This window comes from Mandrillus leucophaeus, unplaced genomic scaffold (genome assembly GCF_000951045.1).
Source record: "Mandrillus leucophaeus isolate KB7577 unplaced genomic scaffold, Mleu.le_1.0 Scaffold975, whole genome shotgun sequence".
Taxonomy (NCBI): Eukaryota; Metazoa; Chordata; class Mammalia; order Primates; family Cercopithecidae; genus Mandrillus; species Mandrillus leucophaeus.
In genome coordinates this window covers 383,260-400,634 of record NW_012110641.1, presented here as the reverse complement: position 1 = coordinate 400,634, position 17,375 = coordinate 383,260, and the positions used below count along the sequence as shown (strand labels likewise).

At 40.3% G+C, this 17,375-nt stretch overlaps 1 protein-coding gene and 1 long non-coding RNA gene across 3 annotated transcripts in view; both read left to right on the top strand.

Annotated features, from left to right (window-relative positions):
• Positions 1-10,418, top strand: part of FMO2 (flavin containing monooxygenase 2 (non-functional)) — a 29,251-nt gene extending 18,833 nt beyond the window's left edge. The window contains exons 5-9 of one of the 2 annotated variants that reach the window (XM_011970814.1): positions 672-814; positions 5,139-5,338; positions 6,527-6,882; positions 8,950-9,022; positions 10,017-10,418. In XM_011970814.1, the coding sequence (XP_011826204.1) occupies positions 672-814; positions 5,139-5,338; positions 6,527-6,882; positions 8,950-9,022; positions 10,017-10,368 (1,124 nt within the window). In that variant the 3' untranslated portion in view covers positions 10,369-10,418. The remainder of the gene's footprint in view (positions 1-671; positions 815-5,138; positions 5,339-6,526; positions 6,883-8,949; positions 9,023-10,016) is intronic. The other variant, XM_011970815.1, reaches the window with a different exon arrangement.
• A 2,495-nt stretch (positions 10,419-12,913) lies between these two features.
• Positions 12,914-13,814, top strand: LOC105532629. Its single transcript, XR_001005020.1, has 2 exons — positions 12,914-13,541; positions 13,589-13,814. It is a non-coding gene; the product is annotated as an uncharacterized LOC105532629 (long non-coding RNA).
• Positions 13,815-17,375: the final 3,561 nt, after the last annotated feature.

Below are 17,375 nucleotides of genomic sequence, written 5' to 3'. Positions count from 1 at the left end.
GCTTGAGCCACTACACCCTGCCTAATATGTGATATTAAAGTGTCAAGCGTCATTATATAGTCCAAAATAGTATAATGGGAAGCCAGAAGACAGTATCTGGTCCTGCAGTATCTGGTCCTGCAGTATCTGGTCCTGCAGTATCTGGTCCTGCAGTATCTGGTCTTGCTGTATTCATGACCATTTGTTTGTCTCTATCAGAGCCTCCGAAATCAAAATCAACCCCTTTGGTCCTTTTTTTTTTTTTTTTCATGGAATCAGCAGCCCCTTGCCAGGGTCCCAGACTGGAGTACAGTGATGCAATCAGGGGTCGCTGCATTCTTTACCTCCCAAGCTCAAGCAATCTTCCCACCTCAGTCACCTGAGTAGCTGGGACCACAGGCATGCGCCACCATGCCCAGTTAATTTTTGTATTTTTTTGTAGAGACAGGGTTTCACTATGCTGCTAAGGCTAGTCTCAAACTCCTGAGCTCAATCAACCTGCCTAGGCCTCCCAAAGCACTGGGATTACAGGCCCTACCTGGTTTGGTACCTAAACTTTATGTACTTTACCCCTTTAGAGAAGAGGCAAAACAAATTGACTGCAGAAAGGAAAAGCTGGCAATGCAGTTTTATTGAAATCAGCTTGACATAGTTGCTCTGGAGTTCAGACTTCTCTCTTCTTCCCCCTGAAGGTATCGAGAGGTTCAAAGGCCAATATTTCCATAGCCGCCAATACAAGCATCCAGATGGATTTGAGGGAAAACGCATCCTGGTGATCGGAATGGGAAACTCGGGCTCCGATATTGCTGTTGAGCTGAGTAAGAATGCTGCTCAGGTGCGATGCTCTCTGCTTACCATGTACCTGGAGGGGAGGAAGTGGGGATGCTATACTGGAGAACCCCAGCTATATAATCACGGCTCCAATCCTCGTTAACTGGTTGGTTGGTAGCCCATTGTGGCATCATAGAAAATCTGGAAGTCAAGAAACCAGTTTACCTCCTAGCTCTGTCACTAACAAGCCATGTATCCTAGAGTGATTCATTTCACTTCTCTGGGCGATGGCTCCCCCGTTTTTAAAACGTGAACTTTTGACCAGATGATTTTCCAGAAAGAGGCCTTTCATCAACATGGCTCACTGTAGCCTTGACCTCCTGGGCTCCAGCCTTCCTTTCATCTCAGCCTCCTGAGTAGCTGGGACTACAGGCACATGCCACACCATACCCAGCTAATTTTCATATATTTGTAGAGATGAGGGTCTCACCATGTTGCCCAGGCTGGACTCAAACTCCTGAACTCAAGCAATCTGCCCAACTCAGCCTCCCAAAGTGCTGGGATTATAGGCATGCACCACCATACCCAGCCAAGACACCTTGTTTCTACCTGGATGTTTAATGAGATGTTAATCTGTTCATATTCTAGAGAGTGGCTTTTAGAAATTTAGTGCATATTTGAATTATATTTGAAATATAATCTTCAGTTACCCAAATATTAAGAAAAGAAAAGATTAAATGGATAGTAGGTCTCTCAATTAAAATTATAGATATTTAGGTGCTTCCTGAGGCCTTCTAACCACTGTCCTCTTAGCACCTGCTCAGGAATGACACCAGCTGAGCTGCCAAAAAGTCAAACATTATACGATGCTGCTGCTGACAGTGGTGGTAAGGAATAGCAAAAAAATAAACTCCTTCTGCAAGGATAGACCTAGGCAAAGAAAGAAAAATCGCTAAAGGTCCTCTCCCAAAGCATCCCCTCTCAAGAAGGCCTGAACAAGATGCCCAATCACTCTTACACTAGCTCCCTCAGCCTGGTATCTCTGGCCACCCAAGGCTTACCATGGCCCTCTGCACAACCAACAAATCATTTTCATTCTGAGTCTTACACTTTCAGGACTCTAGATACCCAGTGGCAAAAGTTATAAGCAAACATGACACCTGCCCAGCAGGTTAATGAAGGGGTTACATTGGGCCCTGTCAGAGTCATCCATCAGTCAGTGTCAGTCAGTACCAGCCTGGGAACAGAGCAAGTCACTAACACCAGAAGGAGATTTACTAGACCCAGTAAGTCTTCACTTTGTGAGAACAAACCTCTTGTCACTTATCTCAGTGTGAAGAACAAGTGAGGGGGCAGGAACTGTGACAGCCTGGAGAGGAGCAGAGCTGGAAAGTGAGAGTACCAGCTCTAGGCTCTTTCATGCTGGGAACACCCACAAAGCCTAACAGTGTATAATGGGGCAGTATGTGAGGAGCTGATGTAGCAGTCAGCCAAGTGAAGATCCATCCTAGACGACTACATGTTGTCAGACCAGTGATTTGGACTTAGATCTGTTCATTCCAAAGATATCAAATCTTAGATGGCAAGAACCAGTTCCTTGTATGGGTCTTGCCCTACAGAAAGCCTTATGGTGCCAGTTTCAGTATTAAGAAACTACCTTGGCTCTATCTGCATGCCTCACAGCTCCTTAAATAATCTTTTGCACAGAGTGCAAAAGACTTTGTTGCCATCTTCCTCTATCAGTGTAAATGCCACTAGGTGCCCCCTTTTTAGGAGGTACTTCACTTTTGAGGTCAATCATCTTTAAAACAGAGACTCAATAAATTCTGGGGCTATGCATGTGATACATCACCTACATAGTAGATTCCTCCTAAATATGTTATAATCATACATTTCCAGGATTATAATCATTCATCTGCACTAATCTCTTCAATATTTATTAGAGTAACAACATAAATCTATAACTATCATAAAACCTTTTACACAGAGTAATATACTCTCAAGCCTTCTGTGAAAAGACTAACCAGAGACTTTATAGGAGCTATACATGCTAGGAACAGAACTAGATGCATCTGCGTAACTTGAAATTATCACCTGAACTCACCAAAATTCTGAGTGTGCACTGCTCTGTTAAAAGAAATTCACCTTTATAAGGACACAGCACTCTCTACCACAATCCAAAAGCACCACTCAAGATCATATGGGATGGTGCTGCATCATTGTATTAATTCATTCTCATGCTGCTATGAAGACATACCCAAGACTGGATAATTTATAAAGAAAAGAGACTTAATTGACTCACAGTTTGGCATGGCTGGGGAAGCCTCAGGAAATTAACAATCACAGTGGAATACACCTCTTTACGAAGGTGGCAGGAGCCAGAATGGGAGCGAAGGGGGAACCCCTTATAAAACCATCAGATCTCGTGAGAACTTACTCCCTATTAGGAGAACAGCATGGCGGAAACCTCTCCCATGATTGAATTATCTCCACTTGGTCCCGCCCTTTACACGTGGAGATTATTACAATTCAAGGTGAGATTTGGGTGGGGGCACACAGCCAAACCATATCAGTCATTTACATACTTCTGACCAAAAACCAAATCTCTGGCCTTTGACCTAAAGCATGCGTCTCAGATAAAGCAGACTGAGCCTAAATCCTCATGTTTCTCTCGCTGTTGCAGCTAGTGTCACTAAGGCAGGTTAGACTCCCCTACTGTAGGGAGGGTCACAACAGAAAAAGAGTGAATCAAACAGGCAGAGCATTCCATTTGAAACAGGGTTTGATCCTGAGGAAGAAGAGGGGACAGTAAATAACGGAAAGAGACACTAATGGAAATATTTTTGTATCTAATATCTAATCAAAGTATTGCCAAGTCAGCCTAAGGGCAACGGCAGGAGAAATTCAGAACATAGGTATATACCACACACAGACCAGCAATACAGGAATGCTTGGTGTAGGTGCTACTTCACAAGCTAAGAATTTAAGGCCCATCCCCACAAAATTTGTCTCCAAATTCTGGTTCACTCCAGACATAAGGCACTGTATGAAACTCCTCTCTTCCAGCCTAACTTTACAAAATAACAGCTAGCAGTACTTATCACTTGCCAGGCAATATTTCAAGTACTTTATATATACCACCTCATTTAATCTACACAAGAATGCCATGAGGTAGGTACTGTTAATACCCCCATTTTACAGAGAGAGAAACTGAGGCACAGATTGAAATCATTCACCTATGGCAACACAGATTGAAATAGTTCACCCACAGTAGTGTTATTTGGATTCAAACCCAAGCAGCCTGTATCCGATCCTCTTAAGTAAATTGGTTACCTTGCAAGTGAATCTTATGTGTTTATCAAGTATAGCCTTAAACAAAACTCATTGGATGGTATGTGAAAATTTAAGAAGCGGTTCAAATATGCATTTGGACAATGAGGGAGTAACAGTAAACACAGCAAAATATACATTTGAAAAGAGAGTAAATGTACATTTTGGAAACGAGAAATCTTAGTAAACACGGTAAAGAATATATCTGAAAGAGGATTCAGTTGTGCACTTTAAGAGACAGAGAATCACAGTATAAGTTCACAGTTTTTAACTTTTAAAATACATATCAGGCACTATGGCTCATGCCTGTAATCCCAGCACTTTGGGAGGCTGAGGCAGGAGGATTGCTTAAGCCCAGAAATTTGAGACTGACCTGGGCAACATAGTGAGACCGTCTCTACAAAAATATTTTTTGAATTAGCTTGATGTGGCGGTCACGTCTGATGGTGAGGTGGGAGGATCACTTGAGCCTAGGAGGTCAAGACTGCAATGAGCCATGACTTCACAACTGCAGTCTAGCCTGAGTGACAGAGCAAGACCCTGTCACACACATACACAATAATAAAGTCTTTTAAGTATGGAAGGAAGATTATTGCCCTTGTTATTCTCCATCCAGAGATATGCAGATGCATATACTTATACTTATGTAGTCACTAGGCTATAATCACATGTTTCGAAGGATTATAATCTTTCTACCTGCACTATAGAAGAAACTTAGGTGGGTGGAAAACATGAGAGGAGGGAGGAACTTTCTCTTAAGGAGCAGCAAACCACAACTGTAAACATGGGAAAGACTTGTGGATTTCATCATCAGAATTAGCCCCAAGACTTTCTCATGTCTGCATGAAGTTCTCAAGACTTTGTTGCAGTCTTCCTATATCAGTGTAAATGCCATGGGGTACCCCTGTTTAGGAGATACTTTACATTGAGGTCAATCATCTTTAAAACGGAATCTCTGTAAATTCTGGGGCTACACATGTGATACATTACCTTCGTAGTAGATTCCTCCTAAATGGGACAATGCCCTAATTTAAACTGCATTTCTTTTTGCTTGCCAGGTTTTTATCAGCACCAGGCATGGCACCTGGGTCATGAGTCGTGTCTCTGAAGATGGTTATCCTTGGGACTCGGTGTTCCACACCCGGTTTCGTTCTATGCTCCGCAATGTACTGCCACGAACAGTTGTAAAATGGATGATAGAACAACAGATGAATCGGTGGTTCAACCATGAAAATTATGGCCTTGAGCCTCAAAACAAGTAGAGTAATTCTGTTTTAATGGTATACTCGTTGGTGAGCAAAGTTGTCTGAAGGTGTCTCCCTTAACAAAGATTCAAATTGCTAACGCAGTATTTCAAACTACAATCTAACAATATGAGTACCTTATAGGTCCTGGAGTTTGGATTCTAAATTTGTTCTGTATACCTTTAAAAAACACTTAAGAAGATGAAGCAAAAGTGTCACAAGCTGCTCCAGAAAGCAAAACTAGGGGAGAACTTTCTAATGCCCAGAGTTATCTAACATTGGAGAAAACCGTTTCAAGAGACTATGACCTGCCTTTCAGGGGGGTGTGGTGGAAAACATGTAACTCTCCATCTAATAATTTATGCTTTGCTAACTCTATACCATGAAGGTTGGGCAACCTTGGAAACACATTCCTTTTTCTTTGCTAAAAGACACATCTCTGTTGATGTCAGTTATATGTCAGTGATTTAAGCACAAGCAAATGTTATGAATGGTTCTTTTGTTTTAGTTGTTACAGGTTTCTTCCCTTAAAAAACAGAAGAGCTTTAGAATCTTTTAACAAATGCCTGCCATGTAACTACCGTATTCTAAGATCTGACGTAAGTGTCATGTATTGTCTATTAAAAAAAGAAAAAGAAAATGTTCTCAAATCTACAAAGAATATAAGCAGACTTTGCATCAACATCCATGTTATTACTAACAGAGACTCCATGGATATTTGGGATTAACAAATATCACCAAACCTAATTTTATACATTAATTTTCAAATTGATCCCTTCATAGGTTTCAAAACTAGTGGAAATTTAGCAAATTTTTTCTTTCTTACTTATGATCAAATAGGAGTTAAATAAAACAGCAAAATAATAAAATCTAGATAGCATGACAAAGATTAAAAACAGAAATGGTATAATAACCACCATAATACTCAGGCATTTTGTCTAAGCCCTAGGGGATGCTTCCTTCTTTAAAATCTCTTTCACTCACATTGCCTACATGTTTTCCCTTATTTATTGATGGGAGGTATTTGTGACATGAGAATTAAGTCAGAAAATAAGGACTGGCACAGACAATCAGTTAAGTTAGAGTTTTACAGATATTTGAAAAGTCGTTTTATTTTCAGAGCCATACCCCAAAAATGTCAAGAGGGTTCAATATTCCTCAGGAAATGATCCTTCAGAATGTTTTTCTTCTGTATGTCTCAGATACATTATGAAGGAACCTGTACTAAATGATGATGTCCCAAGTCGTCTACTCTGTGGAGCCATCAAGGTGAAATCTACAGTGAAAGAGCTCACAGAAACTTCTGCCATTTTTGAGGATGGAACAGTGGAGGAGAACATTGATGTCATCATTTTTGCAACAGGATATAGTTTCTCTTTTCCCTTCCTTGAAGATTCACTTGTTAAAGTAGAGAATAATATGGTCTCACTGTATAAGTACATATTCCCTGCTCACCTGGAGAAGTCAACCTTCGCATGCATTGGTCTCATCCAGCCCCTAGGTTCCATTTTCCCAACTGCTGAACTTCAAGCTCGTTGGGTGACAAGAGTTTTCAAAGGTAAGTGTGTGGGCAGGGGAGTGGCTAAGTGTTTCAGATCTGGTGAAGTTTATCAATAATGATAAGAATGTTGCCTGAGATAAAAAGGTTGCCAAGAAAAAGTTTGACAACCTTGGCTGCTCTCACAAGACTAGCTTTCTAAAAAGTTACTGGAGAATTCAAAGAATAACAAATACAGGAATCTGGTAATAATAAATACCTTCAATCATCCCTTTAAACTATTAGACTGTCAAGAGAATTTCAACTGGCATAAAGCTAAGTGCATGTTAACTTTTCTTTGAATCGTGAGAGAATAAGTTTAAGAAAAACTTCTGTGTCTCCTGGTGTTACCTATGTGGTGTTTAAAACGTCCTCAGCATATGTGCAAATCAATTTAACTCTTAACACCTGAGTAGCTCAACTTCACAAATCCCTACAAGTTATAAAATTATTAAAAGGTTTATTTCTGAGTGCCTGTGTAGCACTTCATACTCCTCAGAACAGTGTTATCTCCCTGCCTCCAGCGTTCAATTCTGTTCAGCTAGGTATTACTGAATACCTAGCCCTGCGCTGTGAACTGGTGGGACTGAGAGAAATTTAAACAGACCACTTCAACATAATATGACAAATGCTTTGATTGAGTAATATATGGAGTGCTCAGGGAAGGAGAGAAAGGGCACTTATCACGGTAGAAAAAGGAGAGGGCACATGATAAAGGAAAACGTCCTGGATAACTGCATTTTTTCAGGGGCAGAAAAGGGGATTGCCTGAACAAAGCATAGAGGCAATGATACATATGGAAAGGCACATTATATTTGACATTCCTAGAGCATGACATATGAGGCAGAGAGAGAAAAGAGATTACTCTTGGAGAAGGAGACAGGACACAGGAATTTTGTAAGACATGCTATGGCGCTTAGATTATAAATTATAGATCAGTTCTTCCCAAATATGGCTACACATGAAAATCATCTGATGGATCCTTAGGGACCCTGATTAAGTAAGACTGGCCAAGGGACCTGGAATATGCATTTTAGAAAGCTCTTCAGCCCGGGGCACCAATGGAGAGTTATAAGCAAGGAACAGGTATTAGCAGATTTACACTTTGGATAGATTGTTTCAGCAGTAGTGTGGAATATAGATTGGAAAGTGGGGAAAGACTATAGCCTCACAGATGAAAGAGAAAGTTACTGAAGTAACTTATGCTAAAATATGATGCATCCTGGGCCAGGGCAGAGATACAAAGTGGAAAGGAAGCCATAAGTGTGAGAAAGCATTAAGGGAAAAATCAGCAGGACATTATGATTGGTTCAGTGTGGGAAAGTCAGAGAAATAGAGAGGAATCAAGGAGGACTTACAAATCTCCAGCATTGGAAACCAGGTAGACAGTAGTGCTGTAAATAAAAGGGGATGTGCAGAAAATGATGCAAGTCTGGACAGGAGGGCTTCAGTGAGGAACTTAGGCCTGGACTGCTTGAGTATGAGATGTCTGATGACTCTAGGCAAGGGGACTTGACCATATTTCAACATATTCAAAGCTCAGGGGACATTTGTGGGCAGGAATGTAATCATGAACACACAATAATAACTCCTGCATCAATCTTTCACTATCTCTACTGCCCGACTCTCATCTCTCACCAGGTTTATTTCAACAGCCTCTTTACCGGTCTCCCCAACTTTGGGCTTGCGTCCCTGGAGTCCATTTTCCTAAATTCAGCAGCCAGACAGATCTTTCCAAAAAATAAATCTGATCTTCTCACTTCATGCAGAAAACTTCCACAGCCTCCTATCACCTTTAGGATAGAGGCCAAACTGCTAGTCATGGCTGCCAGGCTCCCAGACATGCTTCCCTTTTCCAGCCTCTTCTCTTGGCCCTCTCCATCTTGTAGTCCATGCCGTAGACTGTGCTCCCTGGACAGCGTCACATGGAGTGCTATGGGAGTGGCACCCCATGAAGTTCAACAGCACAGAAGCCCTGACTGGTATGACATGGTTCAATGGCCAGAGTTTAATTTTAAGAATCAATAACTAGATAAAGTAATGATATTGACTCAAACTTACTATTCAAACCAACCTTTTATTCCTTAGGCTTGTGTCACCTGCCCTCAGAGAGAACTATGATGATGGACATTATCAAAAGGAATGAAAAAAGAATTGACCTGTAAGAATATTTTTTAATTCTTTAAATGAAGCAGTGTTTCTTAAAGTACAGTGATCTAGCTACTTACAAGAACCACCTAGATGCCTGATAAAATGCAAATTTCTGGGCTAGAGCCCAGATGATTGAATCAGAAACTCTGTGTGTGAGGCTAAAAATTGCATTTTTATCTTTTCCCTAAGCGATTCTTATACATACTAGGTTAAGAACCAAATACTTAAAGATAAGAATTGTACCAAATCAGAGCACTTCTCCTTGGCTTAATTTCATCTCAGTTCTATATGATGCCCATGTCAGATTCCGTAACTTCTCAAGCCACCTACACTCCGTGGTTAGAGAGGGAATGGGATGAGACGGTGGTGATAGTAGCTTGACTAGCTGTGAAAAGTTAGCTGGAGAATCCCCATCAAAATAAATTAGTAAGGGGTTGGTGTGAAGGTTCAAGGATTTGTACTTTATGATGAGGTAAAATGAGGTTCAACAGTGATCAAGTACCCTTGGAAAGTTGATTTGGGGTTCACATCAGGTGTAGGGAGTTTTCTCTTGTTCACACCCAATTTTACCTAACATTGATTATCTACTATATGTCATCCAGACTGCCAGGTACTTTAGTAATTTAACAAGCAAATATTAAGCATCTCCTGTGAGCAAGACACCAAGCTATGCTTTCATACGCATTATCTCATGAATCCCTGCCGCCATCCTGACTAGTACGTACTCTCCTGGAGATTTGCCACTGCTTAAAAAATGCCAAACAATGGTGATCATCTTGTCACATTTCTAGAGCATCCATGAATTCATGGCTCTTTGAGGGCCTATTCTCAATCTGAGATATGAGCCTCCTGGAACAATAAACTCATACTTTCCACCAGAGATTCATTCAAAACTCATTCATGTATTCACTCATTCCTTCATTCCTTTAGCAGTTTTGAATGCCTAATATTCTAGAAAACTGAGAACATTTTGTGAATATTCCCTTTTTACTTTCTTCACCAAGGTTTGGAGAAAGCCAGAGCCAGACGTTGCAGACCAATTATGTTGACTACTTGGATGAGCTCGCCTTAGAGATAGGTGCGAAGCCAGATTTCTGCTCTCTCTTGTTCAAAGATCCTAAACTGGCTGTGAGACTGTTTTTCGGACCCTGCAACTCCTATCAGTATCGCCTAGCTGGGCCTGGGCAATGGGACGGAGCCAGAAGTGCCATCTTCACCCAGAAACAAAGGATACTGAAGCCACTAAAGACTCGGGTCCTGAAGGATTCATCTAATTTCCCAGTTTCCTTTCTGTTGAAAATCCTGGGCCTTGTTGCTGTTGTTGTAGCCTTTTTCTGCCAACTTCAATGGTCCTAGTCAGCATAACACTTTGGGCTTTATTATCTTGTCAGTCACTACCTCCTAAAGAAAAAAAAAAAAAAAAACTAGAAGAAAAAATATTAAATTCATGTTTTAATAATATATTTTAGAGTTAGGTAGTACAGGTGAGGGGGAAATTGTAGAGAATTAGCAGAACTGGGTCTATGTACAAAACCAAATTGTGTCATGCAATTTTGCCATTCCACGCTTCCCTCAGTTCACGCAAGTTACCAAAAAGTAAAATAAAATAAGACTGGTGACCGGGCGCGGTGGCTCACGCCTGTAATCCCAGCACTTTGGGAGGCCGAGGCGGGCGGATCACAAGGTCAGGAGATCGAGACCACGGTGAAACCCCGTCTCTACTAAAAACACAAAAAATTAGCCGGGCGCGGTGGCAGGCGCCTGTAGTCCCAGCTACTCAGGAGGCTGAGGCAGGAGAACGACGTAAACCCCGGGAGGCGGAGCTTGCGCTGAGCCGAGATCGCGCCACTGCACTCCAGCCCGGGCGACAGAGCGAGACTCCGCCTCAAAAAAAAAAAAAAAAAAAAAAAAGACCGGCTCAGGTAAATAGTGCTGCCAGCCTTGATATACGGGAGTTGTATGGAAAAATAATAGAATTACACAGCATGAAAAGCAGCCCATGGTTTAAATTATTAGACAATTTAAATTGTGGGTAAATATTTAAGACTCCCAAACAATGTTTTTGATGGTCTTCTATCCACCCTACTTGGTAACAGAGTTCTCAGATGTTAGGTCATGTTTCATCTGCTCAGTCGGGGATCACTCAAACTACTAGAGAAAAAAGTGAGAGGATAGATTTAGAAAACATCAGTAATTGCTCAGATGAACTTTTAGGACCTCATATTTAGAGCTAAGCAAATAGCCACATTTCCTATATTTTGACAGAAATACTGCTGGAAAAATAAAAATGTCATGATAGCTACCTAACAAATATAAATGTTTAATGCTTATCGTAGGCCAGACATTATGCTATGTGCACATTATATGTATTATTTCATTTAATTCTCACAACAATTCTGTGAGATGGTTACAGCTATTATAGTCATTTCACAGATGATGAAACTAAGATTCAGAGCAGCTGATATTGTGAGGCAGCTGGAATTGGAACCCAGGTTTGTTGAACTCTAGAACTAAAGATCATAATGTTGTCTTGTAATACATTTATTTACAAAACACTTCATTATTTATAAAGAATTTATTAACAGTGTATCTTATTTATACTCATATATCTGTTACTTTGGGAGGCCCTTTACATAGAAAACAGCATTCTTTTTGCCAAATATGACCAAATTACTTTTATTTATAATTTTTGATTGATATTTCAGCTAGATCTAAAAAGCATCTGAAGGAATTTACAATGAAAGATACCTATGCAATAACATTTAGGATAATCTTTGACATTTTGGAAAAATAAGAATTGAGGGGAAAAAAGTGTATCTCCCAAGTAGATGCAAAGCATTATATTGATTGACACTTGTATCTAACTCCAGCCTTACAGATAACCAAGGCAAAAAGCTAAATAAACAATATGTAACCTCTAACATTTGGTAAAAGGAAGTATACTGGTCTGTTAGGAGAGACAAACTTTTTTTTAGAATTGAAGTCTAAAACAAACAAAAGCAATTCAATGTCAATAGACATTGAGCAACGTAATAGACAAATATCTCCTAATGGAACATTTGTTACAGCTGCTCCTTCCATGAACTGTGCTTTGTAAAATGAGCTCTGTCCTGAGTCCAAACCAAACCCTTCCAAGAGAGAACAAAGGTCAGAGATGTTGAAGATTTCAACAAATTTCTCCTCTTATTTCTACCAAGCCTTTGTGAACATTGTTCTTCATTTTGGCCTGGATTTCTCCCTCAGGGACCTAGAACAATGGAATGTCAGTCTCTGTAGTTAAAACTTTTTCTTTAAAATTCAGTTAAGTTATACCAGGATTTACAGGCAAGATTTGTTTTCTTCATTGCTCCCATAAGCAAATTTGTTTTAAAATAATTGTAAATGAGCTATATACTTAGTTCTTGGTTAAAAAATATATTGCTTTGTTAAGTATTAAAAATTTTTTGTAAGCCATTGTATTAATAATACTAATAAAATTTATCAAGCCGTTATAGCAAGGGTCAGTGAATTACTACTGCCTGTGGGCCAAATCTAGCTCACTATCTGTTTTTGTAAATAAATTTTTATAATAGTACACAGCCACACTCATTCATTTATTTTATGGGGTTGCTTTCAAGCAACACTTGTAGAGTTGAGTAGTCGCAACAGAACCTATGTGAACCACAAAGCTAAAATACTTACGTTCTCACCATTACAGGAAAACTTTGGCAATTCCTGCTTTATAATATGTAAGGCATTGTCCTGTTTTGCATAACTTGCCTTATTTCGTCATTATCACTACCCATTTAATAGCTATGGTTGTTTTCCTACTTCTACAGTGGAAGAGATTGAAAAGCATTTGTCAGGTTAATGCTAAATCAGTGAGTAAATATAGCTCCATGAGGAAAATATTATTAAATTTATATCCCTAAAATTTTTAGAAATCTCTTGAAATCTTTCCAAATGTTCTGGTATCTTTGAAAAATGTAAATAGTTTATTTATAGAGAACCCTGCCTCTGAGGTTGACTCAAAGGTTAAAGAAGACTCATCCGTCTATCCTTCTGCCTGCATATATCCTGAACATCCAACTATCCCAGGAAAACCATCTAGAGTAGTTTGTTTCAAATTATTAGCCACAGACCACCTACATCACAATAACTCAGGGAGCTTATAGAAGTGAAGATTCCTGAATATAAATATAGTAATAATTCAGATCTGCTGAATAGACATCTCTGCTGAAATCCACAGTTTTCATAAGCTCCCCCAGAAGATTCCTGTGTATATTAAATCTAGAAACCATTAGTCTGAAATCTCTCAAAAAATAAAAATAAAAACTGCTTTCAGAGAGTAGCCCACAAAGTTTCCCATTCTTCAAGGACAAATTCCTCCTTCTGTTCACTCTTAATGCTCTAGTTGCAGTTTACAATTTTTGTTCTCCTGTAAAGAATGTTAACTGGTTATCACCTTCAATAGTTTCAATATGTCCCCCAAAGTTACGTGTTTGAAACTGGCAATAGTATTGGGAGGTAGGGCCTAATGAGGTGATTAGGTGAAGTCTCTGTCTTCATGAAAAGATTAATCCCATTATCTCATTAGGTGAAGTCTCTGTCTTCATGAAAAGATTAATCCCATTATCTCAGGAGTGTGTTGGTTATAAAAGCAAGTTTGGCTCCCTCTTTTCCCCATACACTCTTTTTCCCTTCTGCCTTCTCCTTTGCCATGGGTGGACACAGCAAGAAGCCCCTCATCAGATGCTGGCCCCTTGGTCTTGAATTTCCTAGCCTCTACAACTAAGCCAAATAAATTTGTTTATTTTAAATAACCCAGTCTCAGATATTCTGTTATAGAAGCACAAAATGGACTAAGACACCACCCTTTTCCAAAATCTCTCCTTGTGTTGGCTCCCTTTACTAGCGTTTCTTTTAACTATTCTCTTTATGATAGTTTCTTAATTTTTTCTATCAATAGCTAAATACGGCACACTTGTTCTTTACAGAAAAATAAAGATATTTTAAATAAAATACTAGGGACATGGTATGTAATACAATTTGAAACAATAACTTGAAATAATAAAGATTGAAGATGCTTAACCCAGAAAGAATCCAGCATCTACATTATAATGAGGATAAAAAGGGAAGCCTCTTTTGTATCATCAGTCTTTCATCCTGGAAGCTGCTGCCACTGACCTGCAACTTTGGCTGTTTCCAAGGGGGCAGAATGTGTTAACACTGAACAGGATTCACTTTCTTGTCCATTATGCCTGGTGACTAAATGGATTAATGAAGCTAAGTCAAAGGCTTCTAAGACTAGATTCTACTTAATCCAGGTCAGACATCAAAATAAGACTAAATATGCAAGGATTTTATTAAGCAAAATACCTGTATGAAGGAAAATAAGAGAGTATGCCAAGATTTGAGTGTGTCCCCCAAAAGTCCATGAGTTGGAACCTTAATTCCTCAATGCAGCAGTGTTGGGAGGTAGAGCCTAGTGAGAGGTGTTTGGGTCAGGGAGGTTCTAGCATCACGAAGGAATTCATGCAGCCACACCTTTCCTTTTCCACATGTCCACTTCCGCTTTCACTTCTCTGCCATGTTATACTGCAGATCAAGACATTCACCAGAGGCCAACTAAATGACAGCTTCTCAATCTTAAACTTCCCAGCCTTCAGCACTATAAGAAATAAATTTATTTTCTTTGTAAAAGAAATAAATTTCTTTTGCTTTATATATTCTGCTATAGTAACTGAAAGAAGACTAAAATAAAGGAGTGAAAAGCTGGAAGAGTCATCAGATTGCAATACAAGTCTGATACTGAGTGAAAAAGAGAGGGAGGAAATGTTGGGTAGAAACATCTTAGACTGTTGTGCAGGCTAAGGAAGATTCAGCAGGAAGATTCACCATTGAGAAGTCTTCAAGCCACCAAGCCACCAAGTCTCTCTAACATACTTAGCCACCAAGTCTCTCTAACATACTTAGCCACTGGCTGAAAACAGCTCATAGGAAAGCAAGACTTAGCACAAGTACAGAAGTGTATCTCAAGTACAGCAGTTGAAGAGCTTGGTCAATTATACTGCCTATACTAACTATATTAGAGATCCATGAGGCACATTCTCATGACTGCCACAGGTTTATCACCTCCTTTGTCAATCAAAACTCTCTAATTGATCGTAACCTATCTTCCCAGCCTTACCTCCCACTGCTATGCCAACCATGCTTGCTTTCCGGCCAAACCACATGACTCACTATTCTACAGAGATGGCTGCACTTGGTCTTGCTTTGTGTTGTTGCAGGACTTTTCCTTAGTTCAACTAAAGATGGGGTTCTTTGTCCCCCAGCCATGAAAGTTCAGGCTCATAGACAATTTGAATGGTGAGTAAGACAGGGCTTTATTGAGTAAAAAGGAAGGATTAAAAGGAAACAGGGACTCTCCACAAGGCCAGAGTCCCTTGCTAGGGTGCTTCCTGCCCTGGAGTTCAAACTCCAGGTTCCACACAGGAAGAGGAGGGGCCAGGCTCCTCCCCGCTACAAATGGTGCAAATTTTTGAGGCTCCACCCCAGTGAAGAGTCTGGTTGGAGTTTTTTCAGGGACCTTCTCACACTTGGCTGTCTCATTCCCGCTCTAAAGAAGTACATCTAACTGCGGTTAGAATAAGGATAAGGACAAAGACCAATCTTAACTGCTTCCTGCTGACAGGAGGCACTGTTTTGGGGAAACAGCAGACAGAGCTTCCTTAGAGGCCTTTTTAAGGGTTCCTGGCAAAAGGGGCCATTGTCAGATGCTCTGGGTGCATGACCATTTGGAGTTTGATGACCTGAAGGCAAGGACAGACAAACCAGGTTATTAGAAAACATATATCTAAGCAAAACAAAGGGAGAGGTAAAGACAGCTCAAAAATTCCAAGGCCTTTTACCAGTTTGCACAGGGAGACGGAGGCCAAAAGCCTGACTGCTTAAAAAAAAAAAAAAGGAGAAAAGTAAAAAACTTCACCTTTTTGCCGGAATGTTGGGCTTCTGGGTTTCCTTCCCCTGAGTCCAATCCTAAGCCAACAAGTTTAAGGTTTGGGAAATTAACTCTTTCCAGTTTGGAGGATGCATCTGATGTGAGTGTCTCACAGTATGTAGATGCAATTACCTATTTGTGAAGAGAAAACTGAGGAGGAAAAAGGAAAACTTAAGGCAATTTTTAAAGGCATCCCAGGGGTTCAGGATGCATTCGAAAGGGGTATAGACTGAAGATGAATCACTACCCATCTAGAAACAGAAGAGCAGGCCTCCCTGGTTCCCTTCTTTCCCTAGCAGATACATGGGATACAGGAGGGAGAGAGGGAAGAATGTCCTCTTTTCATCTTCCATCCTTGCATCGCCAAGTTCCAGTGACCTTGGCAGGTGTTGCATGGGTTTTAAAGTGGCTTGCACTCGTGAAGCAGGGGGGCTCGGCGGGGAAGTCATCCACTCTTAGCCATGTATGCCCTGTTTCCCCTGCTGTCAGTAGCCTTGGAGTTCCCTGGATCACATTTATGCTATGGATATTAATATAGCCTTTATCCATGAAACAGGAAGCTTGGGCTTGGCTTAATCAGCAGAAATGAGCCAGACTTACCTGTGCTCTGTGCCTTTTAACATCTGTTGCTCTCTGCCCCTGGATTCCCCAGATCCAGTTTTCTTCCTAGGGCTTTGATCCAACACTTGGAACTGAGTCTGGGACAAGAATGTATCTTGGGGGTTGCATGGACTCTTTATCATAAGCAAATGCTAAAGTGAGGCTGTGGAATTAGGTCCTCCTTGAACAAGGGAGAGGAAAGGACATCTTGTGACACATCCAGAAACTGGTAGCTGTAGTTATGCTTGCTGAGATTTGAGTTCATGGCGCTCTGCTTTGGTTAGCTCCCTTGGTCTTACTTTCCCAAAAAGAAAACCTCCAAGTCTGGGGCATGCTATTTATTCTCATCACCTGGCAGGATCTGCAGGATAATTGCTCAGAACTAAACTATTGATCCAGATTTCTATGTCACCTATCCCTTTTGTTCTTTCTGAGCTACAGCCAGGGATTGCTGGTTGGTTCACAGGAGCAAGCAGGGTTAGTCTAAAACATAGGCAAAAACTCAAAAACAACTAATGAGTTTAGAATTTAGTGACAAATGTATGATAAGTTTTAGAACATAATTTCTCTCTCTCCAGTCCTCATTTTTGTTAAGAAATCATAGGAATTAGTTGTTTAAATAGGCTTTAGTCTTATACTTGGCCTGATTATTTGCATAAAGTGCAGCAAGAATAATTCGTTTTACATGGGTCTTTTAGACTGGCTTTGATGGAAGTCTGTTCAATGAGGAGCCTCAGATAAGACCTTTTAAAGCTGAGCCCATCCATGGGTTTGTGTCCTTAAA